Source organism: Sorex fumeus, unplaced genomic scaffold (assembly GCF_029834395.1).
Source record: "Sorex fumeus unplaced genomic scaffold, SorFum_2.1 ptg000018l, whole genome shotgun sequence".
Lineage (NCBI taxonomy): Eukaryota > Metazoa > Chordata > Mammalia > Eulipotyphla > Soricidae > Sorex > Sorex fumeus.
Genome location: NW_026606075.1, coordinates 11,557,723 through 11,581,840, shown reverse-complemented (window position 1 = coordinate 11,581,840; position 24,118 = coordinate 11,557,723). Strand labels below are relative to the sequence as shown.

The window sequence follows — 24,118 nt, the reverse complement described above, 5'->3', positions numbered from 1 at the left end:
AAATTGCACTAATGTATTATCTGAGTGATATTATCTGAATTTCACGATTAACTTTACTTGCACTCACCATGACTCCATAAATTCCATATTTTCCTAGTAAACTATTTTGTTAATTTTTATTGGATCATTGTGAATTACAAAGTTATTCATGATTGAGTTTCAGACATACAATGTTCCAATAGCCATCCCTTCACCAGTGCTCAATTCCCTCCACCAATGTCCCCGGCTAAACTGTATTTTATAATCCCACATAATATGTTTACTTGATCATATTGTCATTTTCCATACTCCTCTACCAGAAAGGAGATTGCTCATCTTTTTACTTCAGATTCCCTTGAAACCCACCTAGTATTAGTTCTCCTTCCTGTTTTAAAAAGAGGAAGCATCTATTTTCTATAGCTAGCTTCACATAGCGGTGCCATTTTTGTCTTCATAAGATTTAGTTATTCTCAACCCATCACTAACACCTCTCCATCAGGTCATTGCAATCAGTATAAATGTAGGATCTCCCCAGTTCTGAGAAATACTTCTAGGCATTTTGTTTCTGGAGGGATGCAGTAGCTTTATAGGTTGAAAATACCTTTGTATCATAAACACTAATCCTATTGTAACCATGTTGCCAAATCTATAATGAGGTATAAAAATTAAAGAGAAAGAAAGGGGAAAAATTGAATGCTGTTCCTAGGGCCGGAGGGAGAGAGATGGCCAAAGGGCTGGAGTGCATGCTTTGCATGCAGGAGGCTGGGTTCGATTCTAAGCACCACATGGTCCTGTCTGGCATGCCAGCAGCTGCCTGAGCACAGAGCTGGGAGTAGTTCCCCAGCACCAGTGTGCATGACCACAAGACCAAAAGAGATATACTTCTCAAGTCTTTTAAATCTGTCTCATCTCTTCCCTCACTTCTATAATAAGGCATACAAAAAATTCCTTGCTTATTTTACTTCTCCAGTGTCAGTGAGAGCGACTGAGCTGCAAATCTAGTGATTGTCTTTCTGTCATTAAATTCTTTTCCATCAGCAAGTGTGAGAGCATCCTCATTTTCAAACTGAAAGCATCTTCCTTTTGATTTTGAGAGATATCCAGATTAACAGGCAGATTTCGTTTTGTCTATCCGTGCCCCATTTCCCAGTCGCCAATTTTTCCTCTTTGTTTCTTAACAACAACAACAACAACAACAAAAAACCTTAAAGACTTTTAGATTTTATTTTAATTCACTTTTTTTTCTCTTTCTCTTCTCTCACCTGGGAATTTTCATCAGTCCTTTAAATGTCTGCTAGAAGCTACCTTTCAGTCTATCAACAAACTTTCCTTTGCTTTCCAGATTTATATATATTGCTGCCTATTATTAAAAGGTAAAGGCCCTCCCGTTGTTCGTCGATTTGCTCGAGCGGGCCCAGTAACGTCTCCATTGGAGACTTTGTTGTTACTGTGTCTGGCATATCGAATACTCTCGGTAGCTTGCCGGGCTCTCCGAGAGGGGCAGAGGAATCAAACTCGGGTCGGCCACGTTGGCTGCGTGCAAGGCAAACGCCCTACCGCTGTGCTATCACAATAGAAGTTTAAATAATTTCTTTGGAACTTATTTCAACCTTTGCTTTCTTCTGAATAACTATTTTTGGTATAGACATTTTTTTCAATTCATTTTTTATAAAATGGGGCCTGCGATAGGAACTCAGGAATGGACCACTAGGAGTTCAGTGCTTTTCCCCAGGAAAGGCCCTATCTATTAATTCCTAGTTATACAAAGGCTTTGGGACTAAGGTATTAAGGAAAATATCCAGTGTTATTCTGCTCCCCTAAGCGACTTGGAGCTTTCTTCCCCTCTGGAGGAGTCCACATTCTCTCTTACGCACATAACTGTATCTCTTTCCATTCCTTTAGTTTCTAAACAAACTTGTTTTACTTCACTGAAAGCAAAACAGGAAAAATTACATAGGACCTACACCTCTCAGTGCCTGGGGTCCTGGGGCCACTCACACTTTCAGTGCTGAGGGTGACCAGGGCCAATCCCAGCCGTCCTAAGGGAGCAGACCGTCCTGGCCTTGAGCTTGGCTCTCTTGCCCAGGTAGGTATATGCTGTACCTTTAGCCGTAGCTTCATCCCTGCACATTTCTTTCTAATCCAAATTTTTCTTGTCTTATAGAGGGGCCCATCGTTTCTTACTCTTATTATTGGTCTTTTTTGACCTCTGATCCATTTTTCTATTGAGTAGCTTTTTCTTTGAAACATATTGATTCATGTTGTTTCTCATTTAAAAACTATTAGTTTTCAGTTAAACTCTGAATGATTTCTGAATTATTTATATGGACAAGCATGTTAATCATTTCTTTATTTGCCCAGCACAGTACTGGGTTATGTCTATTGTCCGGGAATACCTATGAATATGATCTCCTTTGTTGTATAATGAAACCGTGTTGTGAAGTATATCACTTTAGTGAATGCTATGTCATGACCTTACTTGCTCCTCTTCCTCCTCCTCTTCTTCCTCCTTCTCTTTTCTTCACAGGTCATCTGTGTGCAAGGTGTGTGCTTTAGCACTGAGCCATATTTCCAGACCTGTCATATTTTTTGGGGGGGATGAGAGTCATCACACCTGGTCATGCCTAGGGCCTACTCCTGTCTCTACACTCAGGGATCACTCCTGGTGGGCTTGAGGGACTAGATAGGTCACTGGCGATAGGACCTGGATTGGCCTTGTGTAAGGCAAATGCCCTATCTGCTATACTATCACTCTGGCCCCATCTGTCATATTTTTTGTAACTTGATTTCCCTAATATAATTGTAATTCTTTATGATACTATTCCAAATGCAATATCAGCATTTGTGTAAACGTATAAATAATAGATTCATTTTATTGTCAATGTATTGTTTGCTTTATCTTAAGAGTTAATAAGATTCATAAAGTGAGAAGTCACTCCATAATTCTTAGTTTAATGCTGATTCAAATAAGATTCAAAAATGTTGACTGAATAAATATAATTTTCTCTGAAACTGACAGGATTGCATAAGAAACCAGGCAAATTTGGGATTTTATTAGTTCTTTTAAATATATAAACTGTTAACTCAAAACCTTGTATGCATTGCCACCTTCAGGACTCAAAGATGGAAGTGTTTCTAATTTTACTCAGTTGCTTGAGTAGTAGGTAATGGTATCAGAAAGTTTCTTATACAATTCTAAATTTTCATACTAAATAACTTCTGAACTTTTTTTCTTCTCTTACTGCCACTGATCTATGCTCAGGTGTATATTTGAACTAATGTATTTTAAAATAATTGTGCTTATTCTATGTGTGTGTGCTCAAAACAGACACAAGGTGGGAGAAGACAGAGTGAATGTGTCAGTTTATATTTTCTCACTTATTAAAGTGTAACCTTAATTGAGTGTAAATTTGCCTGTTAAGTTGTCCTAAGTGCTGGATTCTAGTCATGCCAAGTTTCCTATTTGAAAATCCCTGATAGGTCTTCAGATGGAATGGAGGCAGCTTCGTGTTCCACCAGCTACTCCCTGCCCAGGGTGTGCTGAGCATGGCCCTGTTCCCCAGAGGAGGCTCTGTGTTCTTGCTTACCGTGCAGGAGAGTGCCCACCCCAATTCCTTATTACTCAGATGGTCTGGCAGTGAATTTATTAACTTTCAAGAAATACCAGTCAACGCGACAACACAAGTGGAAGCCTTGACTTCAGGAGATGACACTTATTTAATCTTTGCCAGAGCTGTCTTCCTGGGTAAGAAGATAGAATGTTGATAATGCATATAGTTATAAAAATTATTGAATCTTCACAGAGTGTACAGTATGCAATGGACCTTGTAATAATTTTAGCAAATTTGCCGCCTGTTTCCTTAACTTCTCTTTATATTACCAGAACTGGGAGATCATCAATATAGATAAATTGTGACATGCAAAAAAATGCATTTTGAAAAAAATACTTAATTTGATTCAATATATAATTGCGATATATCCATAAACTCTGGATGTTCCAAATCTCTAAAGTTAGAAATTGGGTGGGTAAAGTAGAAAGAAAATGCATGAAGATATTTTTGAAAATTCTCTACCCTGAGTACAAACAGGTAAATTTTTACATACCTGTACATGGCTAGCCATGGGTAAATGATAAAAGTAAAGAGTAGTGCTTAATGTCTTTTGAGAAGGAGGATATTTTACCTCAGAATATCCCCTGAAAATGGAAATGTGTTTTTATCTACTATGGGAATTCTAGCATTCCAAAAAAAATAAAGTATCTTTCACTGCTTTTTCTTGAATATCAGCTCATAACTAGTGGCTAGGTTTGCACTTTACATGGTAAATTACACAAAGACTCTTGAAATGTTTCCTACAGTGTTGTGCTTTTTTGTTCAACTAAACGAAGTTTTAGCAATGTCTCACTATTTTTTAAATTGAAAATTTTAATATATTTAACTGTGTATTTTTTTTTCCTGTAAATTTTGCTTTTAGATTTGACTTTTATTTCATTATTGTAGATCACAGTTCAGTTGATATTTTCATCTGGGAGAGAGGACAGTCTTCTTTTAGGTACTTTCAGTCCATGGATTTTGCTACTGTTAATAAGATCCACACCTTCACACCAGCTTCAGGAATAGGTAAGGGCTTTAAAATTGCTAACTGCTCCAAAAGGCAACTTAGAAAGTAAGAGTGATCATAGCCTAATTGAATTAAAAGTTTTTTCACAATGCTGGACACTAGATGTTTTAAAGAATATAAGGCTACTATCTTTATAATATAATCTATACCTTTCTAATTAATGTATGAAAAATCCTAGAATTTCACAAGAACTAATACTTAATTTTTTTATTGTTAATCATCGATTGCCTCGAGCAGGCCCCAGTAACGTCTCTTTCATCCTAGCCCTGAGATTATATTCAAGGCTCTTTAGGAGAATGAGACCCATCATTGTTACTGGTATTTGGCATATTTGGTAGGCCACGGGGAGTTTGCCAGACTCTGCCCTGTGGGCAGGCTACATTCGATAGCCTGCCAGTTTGTCCAAAGTAGGAATGAGATAATAAGATGTCATAAAAAAGATGTCCTGATAAGATGTCGCTTGGCGAATGCGGCCGCGCGGTTCTGGGAGCTGGATTTTATAGTCTCTGTAAAATTGTTTTATTGAATCACCACAAAATAGACTATTTATGTTATTTATGACTGGGTTTCAGTCATACAGTGTTCCAACACCCATACTTTCTTTTTTTAATTTTTATTAGTGAGACACCATGAGGTACAGTTGTAGACTTACACATTTTTGTGCATGGGTTTCAATTATACAATGATCGAGTACCCATCCCTCCACCAGTGCCCATTTTCCACCACCTCTGATCCCAGTGTCCCTCCCACCCCTGATCCCCCCATCCCACCCTGCCTCTCAGAGCAGGGCATTCCCTTTTGTTCTCTCTCTCCTTTTGAACACCCATACTTTTAAAGTAGACATTATGCTGAGAAAGGATTCCAAATGTCTAAAATATGGGGGGAAATATTAGTGAAGTAAAAAGAAAATGTGTTTTTATGTAGAGAAGCAGAAAAGATGATATTAAATGCACAAATTTTAAAAATGAACATTGAAGGGGTTTAATACTTATAGCTAGTAACTACTTGGGATAAAATAAGGGACTTGGGAGTAGTTTACAAAGGGTGAACACATGAGGCCTTGAGTTTGGTCACTGAATGGCCCTCCCCTGCCTCTCCCTGCACCCTCTCCGGGCTTACTCTTCCTTCTGAGTCCTGTGACTCCTTCTGTTCTGCTCTCCTCCCCTCAAATTACTTCTCTTTACATTACCAGCACTGGAAAGATCATAAATATGTGCTGTTATCATAGATACACAACTCGAGAAGCCTATCATTCACTCAACAATTGACTTACTGAATATTTATCATTCATCATCTGTCTGTTGAATTTTGCTTTTGTCCTTTAAGTTTGCACCTTGATCATTTTTGGTTCTTTTATACCTCGAGTGTTCAAGTGGACTATATATATATATATATATATATACATACATATATATGTATATATATATCGACTTGAGTAACGTTATAATTCAAAATAGTTGCCTAATGAATGTTTTTAAGGATGACAGTGCTGCCTGAATGGGCCATTAATTGAAGTTATAGAATTCCCTTTAAGGATCTTTAAAAAACAGAATAGGCAGACTTTCTAAAAGAATTTGTGAAGAATTCTGCCAGAGGCTTATTAAAGGACCCATTGTGAGATCTCTTTATTTCTTTTGTTTCTGTGACTTGAAGTTGTAGAAGTATGAAAAGATTATAGACAATTATTTAAAACGGCTTATTATAGATCCCCTGAAAGCTGAAATTATGCATTAAATAATATTCAAGGACTTTCTTATTTAGAATGTGTCAAATATTTTATTAAAAGCACTAGATTGGAGAGATAACTATGAGGATTACATATTTATTCTGGTTAGAGACTTGACAGAGATTATTGGGTAGTGACTGAATCCTTTAAATGGAAGAGAAAGAGTGAATATGACAAAGATTGCAAGAACATATAAACATCATCCCCCCTCTCCTCTCCTTTATTATTACCAGAATAGTTTTTAGAGCCAGTTATGTACTAAGCGGATCGTAGGATCTAAGGGAACAAGGGCAATAAAATCAGATACTACACTGCCTGGCAGAAGTTATGCTTGTAGTGGGGAAAAGAAACACAGGAAATCACACCAGTACATCTCCAGTTACAGAGATGACTTCTGTGAAATTTGCACTTCAAAATGAAGAAGAGTTGACCTGATTTTAGAATGCCAGAAAGCTTCCTTTGGGGGGAAATCATTTAAATTTAAATTATAGGATGAATTGAAGAAAATGGGGCAAAGACCTGCGCATGAGAGTAATGCTTCTGATGAAAAAAGTGATAAGGAGACAAAGAGGGCACAGATCAGAGAAAGCGACATACTCCCACTCCCTCTGTTCAGAAGGGATTTCTGACACGAGAAAGAAGCTGATAGTAGATGTCTGTCTGAAGACAAACTAGGCATTTTTTTTTTTTGGTCACACTTCAGACGGAAGATACTGGAAATGATGGAGGGAAGTGGACACTGTGGAGAGTGTGGTGTTGAAGCTGTATGCTTGAAACACCATCATTAACAGACCATGTGCAGACCATGGTGCCTCATATTAAAACAATTAAAATAAATAAAAGCAGGATACCCCCTTCTTCACCAAAATGACATTGGATGGTGAAATTTAAGAATTGGTAGGTGTTTTGGGGGTATGGTGCCGTCAGCAGGTCAATCTGTACCTGTGAGGCGAGTGCATCAGCAGCCTTATGGCGCCTTCAGACTTCCAGATACCCCAAAATTGCTGCTGTGCCTTTGGCCATTCCCCAAAAACTTGGGGCAAAGTTTAACAAGAAAGTAAATGGCCAAAAGTTAGGTATGTGGGAAACACACCCACAAACCACCTCTGGCTCAGCTGTATAATTGGAGGCATGGCTTCTCTGGTTCCTGATTGAACTGCTTAATGGCCATGATCCCAGAGACTCAGAAACAAATCTCGAAACCCAGCAGCTTTTGGCAGAAATGCGTCTGGTCCCTGCAGTAGGTTACTGGTGCTGGGCCAACCCAGGTGGGAATAGGTTTCATGCCTTGGCCTGTTCCCCCTGGCGGCCCAGTGGCCACCATCCTCCAGAGGCCACTGGACAGTCAGGGTTGCACCCGCAATGACGAGATATGCAGGGCCTCATGGGATGGGGGTGGAGCCGGTCCTGTCCTCCCCACCCCAACGAGACCCCAAGTCATCGCCCACGAATGGCCTCTCTGGCTCCTGATCAAGCTGCTTAATGGCCATGATCCCAGAGACGCAGAAACAAATCTTGAAACCCAGTGGCTTTTGGCAGAAATGCATCCGGACCTCACAGTAGGTTACAGTCGCAGGGCCACCCCCGGGGGAAAGGGTGTTGTCACTTCGCCTGCTCCCCCTTGACGGCTCAGTGGCTGTCATCCTCCAGAGGCCATTGGACAGTCAGGCTTGGACCCGCAGTGACGAAACTTGTTGGGCCTCATGGGATGGGGGTGGAGCCAGTCTTGTCCTCCCCGTCCCAATGAGACCCCAAGTCATCACCCACGAACAGCCTCTGTGGCTCCTGAGCAAGCTGCTTAATGGCCATGATCCCAGAGACTCAGAAACAAATCTCAAAACCCAGTGGCTTTTGGCAGAAATGCGTCCGGACGATGCAGTAGGTTACAGTCTCCAGGCCACCCCAAGGGGGAAAGGGTATTGTCCCTTCACCTGCTTCCCCCTAGCAGCTCGGTGGCCATCATCCTCCAGAGGCCATTGGACAGTCAGGCTTGGGCCCATAGTGACAAGACATCTTGGGCCTCACGGGATGGGGGTGGAACCAGTCCTGTCCTACCCACCCCAATGAGACCCCAAGTCATCGCCCACGAATGGCCTTTCTGGCCATGCCTGATCAAGCTGCTTAACGGTCATGATTCCAGAGACTCAGGAGCAAATCTTGGAACCCAGCAGGTTTTGGCAGAAATCCCTCCAGATTTAAGTGTTAAAATTTCAGAATTTCAAAATCGGCCACTACTGCAGCCACGTGACATATGTTATTCATAACCAGCAATAGAAAACAAATTGTCTACTGTTGCCTTTTCAGCAGATCTGAGTGTTGGGGTAAAATCCCAAATAATAATGGTGGGTCTGGTGTCAAAATATTGAATGTGATCAAAGTAGAGAGAAAGTAATGTGGAAATCATCTGCCCCACAGGTAGGGGGAGGGTGTGTTATGGGGGTATACTGGGGTTGTTGGGGGTGGAGGATGGGCACTGGTGAAGGTATGGGTGTTTCATTGTATGACCAAGACTTAGACCGAGACATAAAGCTTTGTAACAGTGATTCAATAAATAAAATTATAAAAAATGAAAAAAAAAGTAAGGTGGAGTTCATGCACAATTCATTCAACTAATCAGTAGCTGAATAAATAGCAGTACTCCTACATAAAATAAAATAAAATAAAATAAAAGGAATTGGTAGGTATTAGTAGAATAGCTGAGACTTGGAATCAACCTAGATGTCTGATGACAGATAAGTGGAAATTGAAGATATGGTATATATACATAGTGGAATACTACACAGCTGCAATGAATGATGAAATCATGCATTTTGTGGCAACATGAGTGGAACTGGAAGACATCGTGTTATATGAAGTAAGCCAGAAGAAGAAGGATAAATGCAGAATGATATCATTTATATGTGGTATTTAGAATGCCTGGATGATGTAGTATTGAGAGAAGGAAAGAGGAGAAAGAAAGAAAGAGTGGAGAGGAGCTGGAGGGTGGGGAAGAGACAGATGACATGTAACTTGGGTACGGTCAGGGGATTCGAGTATTAAGGTATTGTTAAGGAATGATAGACCCTAATATCCAAACCGTAGAACCAACAACACTGAAATCAAAGGATCCAAACTTTAACCAGTGAATTTAGAAAGGTGCCTGTCAAGAGAGCAGGGTAAGGGGTTGGGTGGGGAGGTTATGGGAGGGAACCTTGAAACATTGGTGGAGGGATGTTGACACTGCTGGTTGGATCAGCGCTACAATATTGTAAGTTTAAACTCAACTATGAGTAACTTTATAGATCATGGTGCTTTAATTAAAAAAATTAAGTTAGTAAAAAAAGTGGCAGGTGTTATGGGTAGAAAATTATAAATGTAGATTAATTCAGAAGATATATCAGAAGCTAAACCCACTAGGGTTGATGGTGGATTAGCTACTAATATCCGTGAGAGAGTTGAGTCTGGAGTTAATGAGATGGAGGCTAGACCTCTAACTACATTGTTAATCATAGGGAAACCTGGGATTTCAGGATCAGAGGGAATGAGTGCTTGGGATAATAATTAGAGATGCCGCTGAGTCATCATGTGCAGTTATGTTGCTGAGTAAATGTTACTGGTTGGAACTTAGATGAGAATCCTATCTATTAGGGGTTCATATAGACAGAGGCAATGTACTCCAAACAGATGAAAAGATCTTGAAAGAAGCTATGTAGTGTGAGAGAAGGGGCCTTCAGCTATGTTTTGCTGAATTCCCCTTAATTTTATTACATGATATTACTTTATTATTTTTTGCGGGGGGGGAGGAGGGCTATTGTTCCCAGTAGATGCTTGTGAGGCCCTCCCAGAGATTTTCCACCAATTCTGCCTGGTAGTTTTGCTTGAGGGCCCCTAGGATGCAGGGCTTGCTGTGTTCTTGCTTTTAACACCTAGCATTCCCATATGTTTTCTCTCTATGTACTGTATCCTGGGCAGGAAAGTCCCATCACCAGGAGGTCTGGTCTTCAGCATGAAAGTCCAGAGGCAGGTCACACCTTATCCCCTCAGGAAGCGCTATCTGGAAGAATAGCCTTTTTTCCTGGCAGTTTCTCCATCTAAGTCACCATTCTAGGGGTCCCTGGGTAGATCCCCTTTTATTACACAAGCCTTCCTCAAACACATTCATGTCTAACTGCCTACGACTCTTACAATATTAGTAGAACTATAGTTCCAGAATTGAGGTTGGGGATTTTTTATCTTTTGTAAATTCCTTGTGTCAATTTCATGATCTTGAATAGTCTCGATGTGTGTTTTGTGAAATGGTAAATGCAAATTTGAGCGCCTTACACTTTCTATTCTATTTCTACATGTGTTGCTTTTTCATAGTAATCAGAGTACAAGGAAGTGAACAGGGCCTATTTCCAAAAATCATGGTACATAATCAGTGGTGTTCAGAACACTCTAGGTGATTTTCTTTGAGAGTCTAGATTGTAACTTGATGATGAGAGCTGTACAAGTGCCTTCTCTCTGCTGAATGCTTCCAGTTCTACAAAGATTTATGAAAATGTATGATTTTTTAAAAAAGGCATGCTTATGCATAACAGCACTATTCTTAATGTTTGACTTTTTGGTAGTATTTATGGAGCTAAAATAGTACTTTAACTATAAAGCAACATGATCACTGATATTTTTGGGTGTGCAAGAGTATGGATACGACATTTTCCACTATAACCTACAGGCTAAACACTGAGAAGAGACTCCTGGATTTTAGTTCTGTGTGATTTTAGTGTAGTCAGGTTTTGATAATAGTGACTCTGAGACGAAGCCTGGTGAATCATAGGAAAATGTTCTCAAGGCTTTAGGCTGTAGTCTGGAATTCTACAACACAAAGAGCACTTGGAAAGTGTTAATATAAGCAGAAAAGACAGGCTAGTTTGCGCTTAAGTTTGCTTTATGTAGTTCATTTTTTCAGTCAGTGAAGTTCTGATTTATGGAGAGCTTTCAAATAGTGGTTACTCTAGCGTGAGTCCTAGCCATGTGATTAAGCTGGGGACTGGATGTGCCTCAGACCATACATTCAGTAGCCTGAAAATTCTGGGTTTGGACTCTGATGCAACTATTTTTTAATTCTCTTTGCTCTTAATATATACCTACATATTTTTCTTTCTTTTTTTTATCCACCCGTGTCATTACATTTCAGTTTATTTCTCTACGAGAGTTTGTGCACAATTTGTGTGCAGTCTGTATTTTTTTGCACCTTTCCCTCTGCTTTCTCCATTTTCTCCCCAGCTTTAAGTCTGAGGATTCCTTAACCTTGTATACAATATAGTAGTCAGTTCCTGTCCCCTTCCGATTTATGCAAATATAGAACTTGGTGTCATTGTCAAATTTAGCAAGTGTGCTCTACCCCCTGTTAGTGTCAGGAAGATAGTTCAAAGGACGAGAGTACATACTTTGCACTTGGGAGTCAAGATTTGATCTTTGGTGCCAGAACATTGTTTCAGGAGTATCCCTTGAGCACTCTAAAATTAACAAATGAAAATTATTGAAATGAAGAGTTATATCCAATTGTTATTGAAATCGTAATTGAAAATTAAAAATATCTAATATAGGAATATAAATGTATTTTAATGATCAACCTTATAAATTATTACATAGCACTGTAGCACTGTCCTCCCATTGTTCATCGATTTGCTTGAGCGGGAACCAGTAACATCTCCATTGTGAGACTTGTTGTCACTGTTTTTGGCATATCAAATACGCCACGGGGAGCTTGCCAGGCTCTGCCGTGTGGACGAAGTACTCTCAGTAGCTTGCCGGGCTCTCTGAGAGGGATGGAGGAATCGAACCTGGGTTGCCGCATGCAAGGCAAACACTCTACCCTCTGTGCTATCGCTCCAGCCAAATTATTACATATGCATTAAAATGATACATTTTAATGCCTTGTAATATATAAAATTATGTACTGCTATATAGCATTTTTTCTTTTAATATATAGGAAATTTCGTTTATTTATTTCTTTTTTTTTTGGATTTAGGGACCACAGATTGTGGTGCTCAGGGTTACTCCTAGGTTAGCAATAACCCTGGGGGTACCATTTGTGGTCATGAAATTTTGAACTGGTGTGAGGCAAGTGACTTACTTCCTGTACTGTCTCTTCAGCGCCTACCTGTAGCATTTTTCTTTTCAACTAAAATTTTTGTTTTATTTAAAAAAAAGATTGCTTTTTTATCTAGATTTTATATCTGTGTCATCACACGTTTATATAGATGGTTCACTGGAAAGGAAAATTTAAAACATGAATAATTCAGTTAGAATGTACGATTTTTTTCATTTAAAATATAGTACCATGATGTCTAACTAATAAATATGAAGAGGAGTATAGTCTAAAATCAATCTGGGTTTTACTGTACAGAGATTCCTTTTTTTATCAAACAGATATACTGTCAGACTGGTTTACTTATTCCATAGCATTTAAGAATTTAAATTTGTATGCCATTATTTTAGAAATTGGGTCATACGTATTTACTTTGAAATGCAACTTTGAGAGTGTGAGATGATAGTTTGGTTTCACTGCAGTTGCTTTTTTTTCCCTCCTGCAGTTCATGTACTTCTTGTTGGTCAAGCTATGTCTGCCCTTTACGGCTGGGATTCAGAGCTGAATCGATTCTCTTTCATTCTGGAAGCACCTTCTGCTCATGATGTAGCTTCTGTTACTGTAAAGTGCCTCAATTCAAGCAAGAATTTAATTGCTCTCATGGGAGACACCCACTCACACCTGTATGAACTGGCCTACATCTCGAGCCTGTCTGACTTTATTCCTAGGTATGTTCAACATTTTATGCTGAATGCCTTTATATAGCACTTACATATACAATGCTCTCATTTAAAAAATTCTCTATAAATTTTATTTATTATTTATTCTTAATTTAGCCATTGTTATTTTAAATTATTAAATTTAAAATTTAAACTAAATTTAAATTAAACTTAACATTTAATAATTAAAATAATACATTTAATTTTATTTAAAATTAAAGAACTTTATCCAGTACTCAGGTTCTAGGGTTGTTTCCAGGTGATTAAATGAAAAATAATAAAAATGATAGAGATAATTTTTATTTACTGTTACTGTTACTGTCCTGCCGTTGTTCATCGATTTGCTTGAGCAGGCCCAGTAACGTCTCCACTGGAGACTTTGTTGTTACTGTGTTTGGCATATCGAATACATCACAGGTAGCTTGCCAGACTTTGTTGTTACTGTGTTTGGCATATCGAATACATCACGGGTGGCTTGCCAGGCTCTACTTTGCGGGCGAGATACCCTCGGTAGCTTGCCGGGCTCTCTGAGAGGGGCAGAGGAATCGAACTCGGGTCGGCCATGTTGGCTGCGTGCAAGGCAAACGCCCTACCGCTGTGCTATCGCTCTAGCCCGGTCTTTGGTCGAGGGTATACGAGTAGCTGCACTCCCCTGCTAGAACCTCCAAACAAGCTCTCAATTTTTATTTAATCACAAATAAATCCAGTGTTTATTTAATCATTGAATTTGTAAATTACAACGTTCCAAAATTATTCATGGTTTAGATTTCAAGTATACAGTGTTCTGACACTATTCTCTTCAACAATGTCCACTTCCCTTTGCCAGTGTCTCCAGTTTCCCTTCCATCCCCCAGCCTGCCTCTATGGCAGGCGCATTTTGCTTTTTATTTATTCCCTTTAGGCATGTTAAGCCACAGTAAACAGTACTGTAACTTATAGGGTATCATTCATAACACTTTACTTCTTTTCAGCACCCAGATCTCAGGCAGAGTGTGCACTAACCTCTATCATTGTCGTAGTGGCCATTTCTAGACCTGTCCCCCCTACCCCCTCACCCCATGGCAAGCTCACTTATAAGGGCCAGTTCTCCTTTTTGTTTCTATAGTCTTTTGTCATTAGTTATCCCCCTACTGCATTTCATTATATTCTGCATATGAATGAGATCATTCTATGACTGTTCCTCTCCCTCTGAGTATTTTACTCAGCATGTTATTCTCCAAATCCATCCATGCATGTATCAGCAAATCACATGACTTCATCTTTCCTTATGGCCAAGTAGTATTCCATTGTATATAAGTACTATAGCTTCTTTATCCAGTTCTTGGGTTCTAAGGTTGTTTCCAGATTTTGGCTCTTGTAAATAGTGCTTCAAGATCATAGGGATGCAGATGGCTTTTTAGCATTGTGTTCTTGGGCTATATATTGGGAAATATATATTGGGCTGTGTATTGGGATATATATTCCTAAGAGTAGAATTGCTGGGTCAAACTCCATATGAGTTTCCATATGAAAAAGTTCCTGAATTTTTGAGGAATGCCTATACTGTCTTCCAAATCAAGCTGGACCAATCAACATTCCCATGGGCAGTGAATGAGGATATCTTTTACTTAGCACTTAATTTAAGTACTTATTTAGTGGTACAAAGTGTCCAAAATATAAGAACCATTTATTATTAGCCTGTTTTAGTTGTCACTTGTATTTATACCAGTGTTACATAAAAATCTTCATTACAGTTTTATTCATAATGTTATTTTCCCCAAACTTTTATTATTGATCAGTGTGGTGAGTCAATTTACAAGGGTTTTATGAGTATTCTACTATACGTGTTTCTTTTACTTCTTGCAGTTGACTTGTTTCATATGTATCTATCTTATGCTAGTTCAGGTGAGCTGATATTTGAACCTGGTGACAGAGAAGCTGTAATAGCAATAAATATCCTTGATGATACAGTTCCAGAGGAAGAAGAGTCCTTCAGAATTCAACTTAAAAATCCCAAAGGAGGAGCAGAAATTGGCAATAATGGTTATGTAAAAGTAACTATTCTGGCTAATGATGATGCTTATGGAGTTATTGGATTTGCTCAGGTAATGATAACAAAAATTCAGCTGTAGACGTCAAAATTACCTATTGATTGTGTGTGTTTTTACTAGCTATTACTTAGTAATAACTAATACTTAAATGATCACATATTGAGTACCTTACCCTCTTTTTCTTTTTCTTCCTGATTCATCCTCTTTTCTGTATTTCAAGGTGAATTCCAGTGATACATGAAATTGTCTTGGTTCACTGAACCCTTAATGATTTTTTTTAACTGATTCATTTTTTGTTAGTTTGTGATTTTTCAGAGTTTTCTTCTTTTTTGTATATCCGACTTAAAAACCCAGGACCTCACACCTGGGAAGCATGCTGTCTGTCATTGAGCTACACATTTGGCTCGTGTTACTTTTGCAGGATAAAATATGAGATTTTGGTAGTTGGCCTTGGTATAGGAGTTAATTCTGCTATTAGTCCTCCTTTCCTGCTTTCAAAGGATACTGATAAAGAAAATTCCAGATGCACTAAACAATGTCCTGTCACATACATCTCATACAAATAATAGTCTTGTTATGCCTTTGTAATTTCTGTTTATTGAAAAAAATGTAGAGAATGAAGGAGAGAGTACAGAAAGACATAGATAGGTATTTAAAAAAGAAAGAAAAATAAAAGAGAAAGAAACTTTTCAACTTTCTGTGCTTTGCACATATAGTGGTTCTTTTCCTTGGAGAACTATGCAGACGTATTTACCAGGGTGAGTTCTATGCTCAGACACTATGTTCCTTTAACAGATAGAAAAGGGCACCCATTTCAATTCTGTCACTTAGTACTATTTTCAAAGTGTATTAAGATAGCACAGTGGTAGGGCGTTTGCCTTGCACGCAGCCAACATGGCCGACCCGAGTTCGATTCCTCCACCCCTCTCGGAGAGCCCGGCAAGCTACCGAGAGTATCTCGCCCCCACGGCAGATCCTGGCAAGCTCCCCGTGACATATTCGATATGCCAAACACAGTAACAACAAAGTCTCCAATGGAGACGTTACTGGGCCCGCTCGAGCAAATCGATGAACAACGGGAGGACAGTGACAGATTGAGATTACTTAACTAGGCGTACAATCTCTGCAATAAGGTGTATTTCTCTGGTATATTTTGCACGTAAGAAAAACCAGCTCTAACTGACTTAAACAGCAAGAATACAATCTACAGAAAAGGTATTTAACTCATTGACCACTGATATTATTTTTTATTTCAAAACATTCTGCCAAATTCCTCAATGAAGGCCTCTTTGGCCTCTTCTTCCAGAAGGAACTGTAGCTTATAATAGCATTTCTTAAAGATTTTATGGCTAAGTTAAATGTGCAATTTACTAACCCTAGTTAAGGAGGCTCCAGTTAGAGAGAGGCTTCTCTGAAAAGGAATGGTTTTTAGTGAACAAATGATATGCATATCTTAAAATCGAAGCACTCTCTATAGGAGTGTTTAATTGCCTTGGCAGGATATTATTACTTTATAACATCTGTAACAATGTTGAAACACTGTATAAAAAACTGCTATAAGGTTCGATATTTACTTGAAGTAGCATTTTTTGTGGAGTGTTTATTGGTGGGAGGAGGGGGATGGACCTTAAGATTTTTCAGTGTTGGGGCCAAAAGAATATTGTGCTGTTAGCACTTTGTGGGTGCCAGGAATTATCCATCTTAGCAGTGTGTAGGGGACTGCAGGCCCACTCCTGGTAGTGCTTATCGGGTCCTCCAAAATTGCACCTCATGATGCGTTGTGGACTGTGCTATGCCGAAGACCAAACCCTGTGACATGCATGGAATATCCCTTAACCCCTATAACCATTTCTCTGGTCCCTCAAATTAGCAATCCAAATAGAGATTTCATGGACTCTAAGAAGTGAATGGGCTGTTGGTGGGAATGCCGACTAGTTCAGCCCTTTTGGAAAACAGTATGGACGTTTCTCAAAAAATTAGAAATTGAGCTCCCATTTGACCCAGCGATACCACTCCTGGGAATATACCCCAGAGAGGCAAAAATGTGTAGTCGAAGTGACATCTGCACTTGTTTGTTCATTGCAGCACTCTTTACAATAGCCAGAAACTGGAAGAAACCTGAGTGCCCAAGAACAGATGACTGGTTAAAGAAACTTTGGTACATCTACACAATGGAGTACTATGTAGCTCTTAGAAAAGATGAAGTCATGAAATTTACATACAAGTGGTACAATATGGAAAGTATCATGCTAAGCGAAATGAGTCAGAAAGAGAGGGATAGACATAGAAAGATTGCATTCATCTGGGGGATATAAAGCAACAAAATATGAGATTAATACCTAAGAATAGCTGAGATCAACACCAGGAGGATTACTCCATAGCTTAGAGGCCAGCTGGGTATTCTAGGGGAAAGGGCAGTTCAGATAGAGAAGGGAGCACCAAATAAAGGGTGTTTGGAGGATCCTCCCAGGAGGGGAAATGCATGTTGAAAGTAGACTATGGACTGAACATGTTTGCCACTTAATGCCTCTTTTGCCGACCACAACACCCAAAAGGAGAGAGAGAACAAAGGGGAATGCCCTGCCACAGAGGCAGGGTGGGAGGGGGGGTGGGGGGATATTATCCATGGTGGTGGAAAATGGGCACTGGTGGAGGGATGGGTATTTGATCATTGTATGACCGAAACCCAAGCATAAAGATTTGTAAATCTACAACTGTACCTCATGGTGCTTCACTAATAAAAAAAAAAGAAGTGAATGGGAAACTTAGATTTTTCATAATGATAAGAAAAATCTTACTAGAAAAATTTAAAGAAAAATCTATTTTTGTTGTTGGGTTTTTTTTGTTTGTTTGTTTTTGAACCATACCTGGCAGTGGACAGGATTTATTCCTGGCTCTGCACTCAAGAATCACTCCTGGTGGCATTCAAGGGACCAGATCGGGTGCCAGAGATGGAACCTGGGTAGGGTGTGTGCAGAGCAAGATTAGTTACTCACTGTTCTTTCCAGCCTCCCCTCCCCCGAGAAATCTTTGCACTGCTTATAATTGCTTCATTTCCTCTGGATAAACCAGGGATTATTATAAGAAAAGGTAAAGGTAAAGGTAAAGGCCCTCCCGTTGATCGTCGATTTGCTCGAGCGGGCCCAGTAACGTCTCCATTGGAGACTTTGTTGTTACTGTGTCTGGCATATCGAATATTCTCGGTAGCTTGCCGGGCTCTCCGAGAGGGGTGGAGGAATCGAACTTGGGTCGGCCATGTTGGCCGCTTGTAAGGCGAACGCCCTACCCGCTGTGCTATCACAGCGGCAGGGCATTTGCCTTGCATGCAGCCAACATTATAAGAAAGCCTTCATTAAAATATTGCTCTTTGTGGGGGCCTTTTGAGCCTCACCTGACTGTGTTTAGGGTCTATTCCTGGCATCATACTCCGGTGTTACTCTTAGTGGTGCTCAGGAAACTGTGGAGTGCCAGGAATTGAACCCAGTGCTCCCTGAAGCAAAGTATGTGCACCAGCTCTTTGAGCCCTCTCTCCAGCCCTTGAAGTATTAATTTTGATGAACAATTCATTAAATGACTGACAAAAAATCTCAGGTGTTGTGTGAGGATATTCAGATACCCAACTATAGAAAGAAGCATGGAGCTGAGCAAACAGGGCAAAAGTACAGGTGAGAAGAAAGAGTACAGATTCTAAAACAAGGGAAAGGGTCATTTCTGTCCAAAAAAAAAGTTATAAAGACCATTAGCAAAGGATTAAAAATTACACTTAATGAAAACATGATAGTTTGTAGGAACCTTTTATAGAATATGGATTTAGTATACGATGTCTTTAAGTGATTAGGAAAAGAACCTGATTCTCATGAAATTGGTTTATTTCAATGGGACTTGGGAGACCATATAGACCAAATTCTTAGCAAGCACAAAGTAGGCCTAGAGGGATTACCTCGAGATTACAAAGAAGAAAAGTCTTCTCTCCTGACTCCCCATATTTTTTTTACACACATGAAATCTTTTATATTATTTATTGAGGTACTGTTGGATTACAAGAATGTATGTCTTTGGGATATAATTTCACACCTCTTCAAAATATGTGTTACCACAGTAAAACTATCACCAAAGTACAAATATCTCTCCACCACACTAGGCTAAACTCTCTTAACTTTTTCTTCCACATCCATTTTCTCTGGTAACCTCAGTTTTGTTCAGAGCTCAAGGGTTTATTTTGATTTTGTTTTATCTGTTTTTTTGCTGTGTTTCCTTATGTCCCCCATATGAGTGTGACCATTGACATTTGCTTTTCTCTTTCTTACTTATTTTCATCAGTGTCTCCCTCTTAATATAGTTATTGTGGTCGCTCTTTTTGTCTGTTGTTGCAGTAGAATTAAATATTTACTCAAATTAGCATTCTTATTTTTTTTTGGCAGGTGTCCAATCTTACCAATCATTTAATGCTATTTTTCTCTTAATTCTTATGTTACTGTGAAGTTTGAAAATTCATAATTACATTGTGTAATTTCAGATAATTGTCAAATTCTGTGTATTTTTTAGAATTCCTTATATAAGGAAGTGGAAGAAATGGATCAAGATAGCCTAGTAACTTTGAATGTTGAACGTTTGAAAGGAACATATGGTCGTATAACCATAATATGGGAAGCTGATGGAAATATTGGAGATATATTTCCTACCTCTGGAGTGGTATGTAATTTACAAAATTATAGCAGAGTCACGTTTGCATGATGATTGCTATTGAAATATGGGATTAAACCCTACCTTATAGATGAAGTGTTTGTGTTAGACTATGTCAGTATTTGATATTTACTAACTAGAGAGTTATCATTTAAGGTTAGTTTTAGTGTTGTTATTATTGTCCTACTTTCCCTGCAAAATTATCTGTAAAAAATATCATCACTGGGCTAGATAGAGAGCTATTATAATGGGTGGAGTGCTTGTCTTGCATGTGGCTAACCCAGGTTTAATTCCTGCCACCCTGAGACCTTCCAGAAATGATACTCGATTGAGCTAGGAGTACGCCCTGAGCATTGCCAGATGTGGCCCCCAAATAAAGAAACAACTGTCATCACTGTTGAGGTTCATACAGATCATTGTTTAGCCATATTAGAGGTATATCATATTCTCAGAATGATGACACCAGTCAAATTAGGGATGGAAGTGTTTTAATATTTGTATAAAAGGAAACTTTAGGTGGGGAAGAAGTTCATACCAAATAACCAGACCTACAAAAACTTAGGCCAGAGTTGTAAAATGATGTAGCTTGTTTCCTATACACAGAGTCTGAGATTAAGGGTTGTGGCAAGAAAGGTTACTGGGGAGATAAGCCTATGAGGAAGTGAGGTTGATGAGAACGTGCAGCCTGAGAAGCTAATCCACAGGAAACTGCATCTCAGGTTGAGTTTCCGAGGAGTTTCGATCTGAGCTAGTTCTTTGGACTTGATTTAGGTTGCGATGAGGGGCCAGAGATACTCATCTCTATTGTACAGTTCTTGACCTTAGTTCACCCTCTTAGTGGAGCTTATCTGGGTAAAATTGTCTGGTAAAGTTGAGAGCAATTTCCAGTGAGATAGAGAGAAGATTCTACTCCCAGCTCTTGGGAGATGGGTGATCAGCTTCAACAAGGGAACTGGCAGCCGATCACATTATCTACTAGGTAGTAAAATTGGGCCCAGGTTCAAGAATAGAAACAGCTGGGTGAAAGAAATAGTGGGTTCAAAGAATCTTTAATTCCTAATTGCAAAATTTATGATGTCCTTGCAGTGTCTTGGATTTCATGTTCTATTTTGTTTCAAGTGCTTCTCTGAAAAGCTCTTCTGAAGACTTTGCATCGAATTTTCTCAGAAGTCAAATGTATATGTTCTGTCAGCTGTCAGTTTTTCTGAGTTTCATTGCCTTATGAATGTTGTGGTAATTTTTCTGCATTGAATATTTATGCAAGCTGCTAAAATTACAACATGTGTATCTCAGGATTATATGTTTTGAGTTAGAATACGTTTTCCCCAATTAAAATTTCACATATAAACACTATCAAAATTATTTATACTTGAATAATATAAGCCTCTTTGTATTTTCGAAGAATGTGGGTCAGTGTGTGCAAGCCAAGAACCCCAACTGCCGTACTATCGCTCCTGCCCAGATTATTTTCTTTAAAAAAACCCCTATGTTCTTTTATATTTATGAATATATACATATATACTGATATTTACAAATTGTTGCCAGTATAAAAGAAAATCTAACTTTTGTGGGGAGGGGGTGTGGAGGATGTTAATAGAAAGGGTATTTTTGGAAAGTAGAAGAGAAAGAAACTCCCCAACTGGAAAGAACTGAATGTAGGACTAAGTTTTAATTTTTTAATACTTTAATTATACAATTCCAAAACGAATAAATTCTGTCTTTCAAATTTTAGATCTCATTTTCTGAAGGCCAAGCACTTTCTACAATCACGCTGACTGTTCTTGCTGATGACATACCAGAGTTTTCAGAGACAGTGGTTATAACACTCATGCATATTAATACAGAAGGGATTGAGGAACTATCAAAAGGTGCTACTGTTGATCAGAAGAGGAACAAGTCTGTGATAGCCATTCTGTCCAATGACGCACCATATGGATTAGTGGGCTGGCTTGATGAGTCTCTCTTCCTGAGAACAACCGAGCCTGAAGGTAACTTGTTGAGTATTCTAGTAAGAGTTACAGGATAATTTTATTCTGTTTACTTAGGAACGTAAGTTTCTTTCTTTCCTGTGCTTTTGTTTCTCAGTTTGATATATCGTATTTCATTTTTTTAAACTCTTTATATTTATACAATTTAGTATCATTCAATTACTAAACAATAATACTATTGAGAATGCTTCTGCTTTTTTTGACACATTTCTCTCATAATAAAGATGCTGATATTTTTAGTAAATCTTTGAAGTGTAAGTATACACTCTTTTAAATTGTACAAAAGTCATTTTATTATCCAAATAAACAAGTCATATATATTAAAATATTTAGAATATACTAGTGAAGGCTTAAAAATCTATTAGCAAATTTGAACATTTTTCAATGACCTTTATTTAAGTAGTTGTTGGGGAAATGCTATGAAATTGAATTCATATATGCCCATGTAAATGGGAACAGAAGCAGGAGACTAAAATAAAATTTCATTATTTGTTAAGCCTCTATTATTGAGGCACTTAGTAAATGCCCCAAATTGTGCTCTGCATTTCACAGTTAAAGACACAGTTTAGTCATTAGAAACTTACAGATCAGTGGTGCAGACTTAGTGTATGGCTTTTTCATTTACATTGCAAATCAAATTTAAAATGTCTAAAAAGTAAACTAAGTACTTGGTGCTTTGAAAAACTTTCAGTTTTGTGACAGAAAACTCATAAGAGGTTTTTCTACTCCTAGTGACTAGTTTATGCATGATAACTTTTTATATTTGATCTTTTATTTTCAAGAATATTAGCATTTGTAATTATCCCCTCTACTCAATAGGTAACTTTGTAACTTTCCTAAGATCTTCAGAAATTTCTCTTAAGATGCATTCCTGGGGCTGGAGCAATAGCACAGCGGGTAGGGCGTCTGCCTTGCATGCGGCCAACCCGGGTTCGATTCCCAGCATCCCATATGGTCCCCTGAGCACCGCCAGGAGTAACTCCTGAGTGCAGAGCCAGGAGTAACCCCTGTGCATCGCCGGATGTGACCCAAAAAGAAAAAAAAAAAGATGCATTCCTGCTAACCCTGGTTCAAATCTTGGGTTCCTTTTATGGTTCTCTGAGCACCTCCAAAGAGTAATCCTGAGCACAGAGCCGGAAGTAAGCCCTGAACATTTCTGGCCATGCCCCCTTCTCAAACTGATAAGTGAAATTTATGGCATGCAGAACATAGAAAAGTGTTTTGAAGAGTCAGAGGTCAGACTTTAAAACAGGTCGAATTGTTGAAGTTTTTGATGATCTTAGCACAACTATGGGAACAATAGACAGAACTTAAATCTCCTTGGGAATAAACCTTGTGTTCATTTTACTTGTCTTTCTTTAATTGTCTAAAAGATCAAAGCACTCCCTAATTGCTTAGGCTAGCATTGAAGACTTGTATTTACTTGAGATGTGTCTCTCTTACAGAAAACGTCACCATACTTCAGTTGCAAATTGTTCGTGATAAAGGACTCACAGGGGACATTGCCATTCACTTGATAGCTAAATCTAATTTCTTGCTGCATGTTAATAATCAAGCGACTGAGAATGAAGACTTCATATTACAAGATAAAATTATAATAATGAAAGAGAATATGAAAAGAACTCATGCCAATATTGCTATTTTGCCGGTGAGTCTAGTCTGCAATTAATATGTAAAAAATTATGTATATTAACTACAATTGTATATATAAATGCCCCGAAGGACAGAAATAATTTTTAAAAATACATTTTTAGGGCCAGAAAGATAGTACAGGGAAAAGGGTTTGCATAGCATGCGACCAACCCTAGTTTGATCCCCAGCACTGAGTGATTTCTGGTGAAGAGACAGGTGTTGGAAGAGTGTATGACTGAAACCAAGCGTGAAGAGCTTTGTAATTGTGTATCTTACAGTGATTCAGTTTTTTTTTTTAAAAGTGGTTTCTGAGCACAGAGCATGGAGTAACCCCTGAGCACTGCTCGTATGACCCCAGAACAAACAATACAAAGCAAAAAAGAAATCTTCTGGAGTATATGATTATGCAAAATTATATTAAGTAGAGTACAATAAAAATTGTGGGGAAAGGTTTTTAAAAAATCATTTTCCTTGCTAATTAAAGTTTTCATTTATGTAACACCAGTACGCTTGAATGTTTCCTATGATCCTGAAATTATTGTCAGGAAGAATATAGCAAAATATAAAATATATCAAAAGTATCAAATACAAAAATCATGTTTTATAGAATTGTACTTTTTTGATAATACTTTATTATTTATTGAGAAAAAATATTTCCAATGCAAATTAAATATTAACAAAAATTTAAA

The 24,118-nt window shown here is 38.4% G+C and overlaps 1 protein-coding gene across 1 annotated transcript in view; it reads left to right on the top strand.

Annotated features, from left to right (window-relative positions):
• ADGRV1 (adhesion G protein-coupled receptor V1) overlaps positions 1–24,118 on the top strand; it is a 561,793-nt gene that overhangs the window by 123,909 nt on the left and 413,766 nt on the right. Inside the window, exons 48-54 of the mRNA XM_056112517.1 lie at positions 3,460–3,732; positions 4,484–4,598; positions 12,883–13,105; positions 14,976–15,180; positions 19,672–19,818; positions 21,542–21,797; positions 23,243–23,445. Coding sequence (XP_055968492.1) covers positions 3,460–3,732; positions 4,484–4,598; positions 12,883–13,105; positions 14,976–15,180; positions 19,672–19,818; positions 21,542–21,797; positions 23,243–23,445 — 1,422 coding nt within the window. The remainder of the gene's footprint in view (positions 1–3,459; positions 3,733–4,483; positions 4,599–12,882; positions 13,106–14,975; positions 15,181–19,671; positions 19,819–21,541; positions 21,798–23,242; positions 23,446–24,118) is intronic.